The sequence below is a fragment of the Sinocyclocheilus anshuiensis genome, unplaced genomic scaffold, assembly GCF_001515605.1.
Source record: "Sinocyclocheilus anshuiensis isolate Anshui unplaced genomic scaffold, SAMN03320099.WGS_v1.1 scaffold330, whole genome shotgun sequence".
Lineage (NCBI taxonomy): Eukaryota > Metazoa > Chordata > Actinopteri > Cypriniformes > Cyprinidae > Sinocyclocheilus > Sinocyclocheilus anshuiensis.
In genome coordinates, this window is record NW_015547689.1 from 3,040,717 (window position 1) to 3,045,648 (window position 4,932).

At 42.1% G+C, this 4,932-nt stretch overlaps 1 protein-coding gene across 1 annotated transcript in view; it reads right to left on the reverse strand.

Moving 5' to 3' along the window:
• The window catches only part of LOC107703465 (tankyrase-1-like), a 104,624-nt gene that overhangs the window by 53,283 nt on the left and 46,409 nt on the right, over positions 1-4,932 (reverse strand). The window contains exons 4-5 of the mRNA XM_016506082.1: positions 4,218-4,254; positions 2,404-2,479 (exon numbers count right to left, since the gene is read on the reverse strand). Of these exons, the coding sequence (XP_016361568.1) occupies positions 2,404-2,479; positions 4,218-4,254 (113 nt within the window). The remainder of the gene's footprint in view (positions 1-2,403; positions 2,480-4,217; positions 4,255-4,932) is intronic.

Genomic DNA, 4,932 nt, shown 5'->3' on the forward strand with positions numbered 1-4,932 from the left:
ACGTAAACGTCCGATTTGATAGTTAAACGTGTATGTTAATGAATTCCAATCATTCGGTAAACAGGGCGCTCGTGCACGCTCATTCACAATTACCATAATCCCCGCCTATAATTACAGCTACGCAAATTGCGTGTCCAGGAACGCAGTGGAATATTCTGGTCTACTTTCTCAGGTTTGGCTCCAGTATATTGCATAAATGCAAAAAAGACTAATAGGCCATATGCCTAACAATAAATATTCAATAAAGTGTGTCCACCAAAGTGTTTTTAGCCTGCTGAAAAATGTCAGGCGCTCTTCTTAAAACGACCAGCTGGTGGCGCTTGAGAATGCTTTGGTGGCACAGCATTTTTCCAGCTGTCGATTTGGTTGCTATGATGTGGAATATCCACAGCAGTACATTTTGAAGAATATTACTAAATATAAAAATGCAGTAACCAGCAATGTTAACTTCTCTATTGTTGTTAAGTTGTTGTACAAGTAGGATGATTGGTCGGTGTAGTATTTGTCCCGCCTCTTGTCCACTGATTGGACGGCTGGGTAAAAAGTGACAGTGACAAGCGCGGCGTTTTACCTAAAGCTAAACAGTTTATCAACTCTCAGCCACAACCCTTCAAATCTTATGATGTGAGAATTCGCAAGAGTCCGGAATTCAGTCAGAGAACGCGCATGCACTCAACAAATCTGATGAGTTTCAGCGATGACTCAACTGAACGCCTCTGATTGGACATTGCATTCCTAAGCTCAACAGAATTGTGTGTGAATGGTTAAAATGCGCAACACTTTAAAAACGCCTAAAATGAAATGCGGTGCAGTATGATCAGATCTTAATTTAATGCCACAATCGACACTGTCCATTCATTTTCACTTTGTTAGCAACAGACGTAATATATTTTATTTGTTTGTACAGGTGCATTTTTGTCCAATTTAGTGCCATTTTTGCCCCAAGTCCCCAGTAGTCACAGACACAGCGCATATGAGCTGAGAGGGCATGTCTGCAGACAGACTATTCTCAAGATGTTTACCAAAGCAAGGAAAAAAAAAACATTTTGGTTAGCACGCTTGGGAAATCAGTCAATATTCGATAAATATGCATGAGGACTACTTGCAGAACCGGCTGAGAGTAATTCCTCTAAATCAAGCCCCTGATCTCACTGAGAGATTAGGACTCTTCTGCAACCCTTCACTGCTGCTATCTTGTCCTCAGTGATAAATATCGATGGAGAAGTCATTGTACACAATCTAACATGTGCTGCTGACAAAATTCACACAAGTCTTGTTTAAAATAGATATATGCGATCTGAAAACACACTTACTATTTCTAAGTCCATATGCATCATCAAAAAAAGCTAAACAAAAAAAACTCTTAAAGCTCATGTTAAACACAAAGAGTGACGTGTAGGCTAGTACTCTTGCTGCAAGTAAACCGCAGTAGAAACCTGAGGGTGTGCTTTAATCTTGGAACCCAATACAAGCAATATTTCTCTGAACCTAAAACTCTCTGATAAGTGAAATGTTGAGCCCTGAATTTAATGTGCAACAACGACAGCAAAAACTAGTCTAATTAAATGGCAGTTCCACATAAATTACTTGAGTGATGTACTTGATTAAATATAAAGCAATTAAATAAAAATTCTGAGTGATGCTCCTTAGCTTCAGCTTTAAACCCAATGATGATGATGAAATATATTAAACTTATTTTCAACTGCAAATAAGCTAACTGAATGCAAGGTGAAGTGAACAATGCTGCATTTCTCACAATGAAGCCTGGTAGACACCATATTTAATTAAATATGCAAATTAAGGCAATGTCTCAATAGCTGACTTGAATCAATTCTATTTTGGTTGGAACAATAATTTCCAACAGGACAAAAGCTGTGTTAGTGTCAACATAAATAAAATGTTCTTGTTAACTGAAATATATATACTAATACAACTGGGAAAAACTGAATTCAAACACATTTTCAAGATTGCAAAACTGACCACAGAACAAAGCAATTTTTAGGTATTAGTTTTTGATACATGCTATACTATAAACCCTTTACATTAAACATGAAAATGCCATTAGACTAGATAGACTAAGCCTAAAATAAACTGAAAGTAGAAGACACCGGAGAAGAAAAACTAACAATGAGTGAAAACTAACAAAAACCAAAACAAATTGAAAATAAAAATCGAAATACAACTATATTAAAGAATTGAAAACTATAATAACCCTGGACAGAAGCTGACTGAGACTAGGGTCATTAACTCTGCCGAGAGATATTTATTAAATTAATTAAATTAATTAAATATGGGATCTACCTTGACTCCATTTTGGAAGTTTGTCAGATGGAGAATATTAACAGCTCTATGGAGTTTTCACCAACAGTGGTCAAATGTTTATGGTGCAGTGAATGTTCTTACCTTACGACCATCGCTGGCATGGCAGTTGACATTTAATGGCGTGAGCAGGGCCATGAGCTTCTCTTCATTTCCGCTCCTGAAGCAAAGCAGCAGATTTTTAAAGAACAAGAGGGAACAGTAAAAAAAAAAAAGCACAAGCTAACACAGTGAATTTCACAGAAAAGATGAGGAGTGAAGTGTAAAAGGAGAGATGGTTGAATGAAAGCCATAGTCAAAAGAGGAGGAGCACATAAGATGAGCAGCATCTATCAGAGGTTTGCTTCAAGGAACATAAAGTAACTGACACTGTAACTTCAATATACATTTATCACATGCCTAGGAGTAGCACTTGCGGATACCCTATATAAAGTTTTCACTGTAACTGGAGTGAGCCGTGGCCTGGAGAGGTTTGGCTCATCAGCACCTGCCAGTGATTCCTTTACGTCTTGCCAGCAGCCCGAGCGTGACCAAGTATGACAGTGTTAGATATACTAGGCCTGCAACAGCTACGGCCAAAACCTTGTGCCATCTGGGGCCAAAGATGGGCCTGATGCCACGTTAATCAAAAAGTGAACAATGTCAAAGAGACATATCAGCTGCCGAACAATGTAGTGGAACATGTCAACATCAAGTTTTCCATCTTTGAAAACTGTCAGGTTCTTGCAAGTATGCAAAAACAGACTTGTTGACTTTTTCCTCTTTTCCTGCAAAAACAGTAAGGGTTGTTCCTCTCCAGTTGCTCTGGTCTCCACTTGCCAGTAACTACAGTTAACTGGCTTCAGTGAACAACACAAGATCCTTCATTTAAATGCACACACTGCCGCCGACATGGTAAAATAGGACTGGCTGGGAGACTACAACTGGGAAGAGAGGCTGAGAAAAGGGAGGGTGTCATCAATCTTCTTGATGGGTTTGAAGATGCATCCTGGTCTTCAGGAGATTACCACTAAGAGGAGCGCAGGCCATAAGTCAAACCCGACTTTCTAGCGAATTGTTTGTGTGTCTATCGGCTTCGTCCATCTTCCATTCCGCAAGTCTCTACAAACAATTCTCAATTCATAGGGTTACTCGTTCTGTCTTCAGGAGAGGGGGACCGAGATCAACTTAATTCCACAACAGTGAAGCCCCCGTGACCGTATGTGTTCCTAATGATCTTTCTTCCTAACAGTGGAGAGAATTACAAGGCCTTTGTAGTTCCTTTCTCTCTTGATCATTAAAACAACAAGAGTCCTGATTTGTATCCATGCTGCGGGCTGTGCCTGAAGGCAGGGGTATAAAAAGGAGGGCAAAACCAATGGAGAGGTAGACCAGAGTATGAAAAGGAACATCTTTTCTCTATGACAAAGGCAGTGACTGCTGGGATTGCAGGCTCATCAGATGTTTCCAGAGGCAGGGTTGTTTCTCCATGGCAATGTGTCCCATGGTGACAATCAGGTGTTTGGTGAAATTGGACAACAGGTAGGATGTGAAGTTCTGTGTCTCCTTCGCATCCTCTTCCTCTGGTTTCACCTGCAGCACTCGGAAAACCGAATTCACCACATGGAATATAGTTTTCTGCCCATGGCATGCTGCTATATGGAAACTTTCAGGCTGTCCTCTGTGCAGATAACAGGCTCCTGCAGGCCATCACATGCACGTACGAAAACACATCTATTGAGTCAGACATCACCAGCCCTGATAGCACCTTCTCCAACACATGCCTTAATTCACATCCATGTGCACAGAAAAAAAGAAAAACAGTGACTATGGAAACAGTACAAGGGAGGGAGGAAGAGAACGGAATCATGGGAGAGTGGGAAATGAGAGGAGGAAAGGTTGAGAAGGCATGTACTCACCTCGCAGCTTCCAGGAGTTCGTCCTTCTTGTATTCGCCTAAGTGATTACAAAAAATCATGGTGTCAGAGGCAGACAGGATGAAGGACGTACAGCAGCAGCAAGAAGCCAGAGTAACTAAGGAGCAGCGGACTGCCGGCAGCCCCACACAGACATGCTCAAATACACGCACACACAGGCATCAGTGCACCAACACTGCCTCGCTTTTCTCTCTTTCTCTGCCTGTCCCTCTCTTCTGGTGGTTCTGGTCTTCTTCTCTTCTCTCGCCTGATGAAACAGTGACGTTGAGCAGATTGTGGACGCGGCATCGGCAGTGTCTTGGATACGACGGACGAACTGACGCATATCCCTGTTCACTCCACAAATTAAATGGCTCTCTTTCTCAGGCAGACACACACACATATATATACAAACTCACACACACACACCCCTCCCCTTGTATACGGTGAGCCTGATACTTCCCCCTCCACTGTCTATTTTATGTTTGTACAGGAGGAGCCGTTGCCGTGATAACATAAGGGAAAGGGGGGGAAATATGTAATAAACAAATGCCGCCCGCGCTCTCTCCCACCCCCCTTACCCACAATACCCGGCCTCTCAGCCAATCAGAGAGACACAACTAATTCAGCTGTGATTCCTCCCCACCCCCACATGTGCTCTCACTCTACCGAGGCTTGTGGAGACAAGAGAAGTGAGGAATGGGGGGGGGGGGGGGGG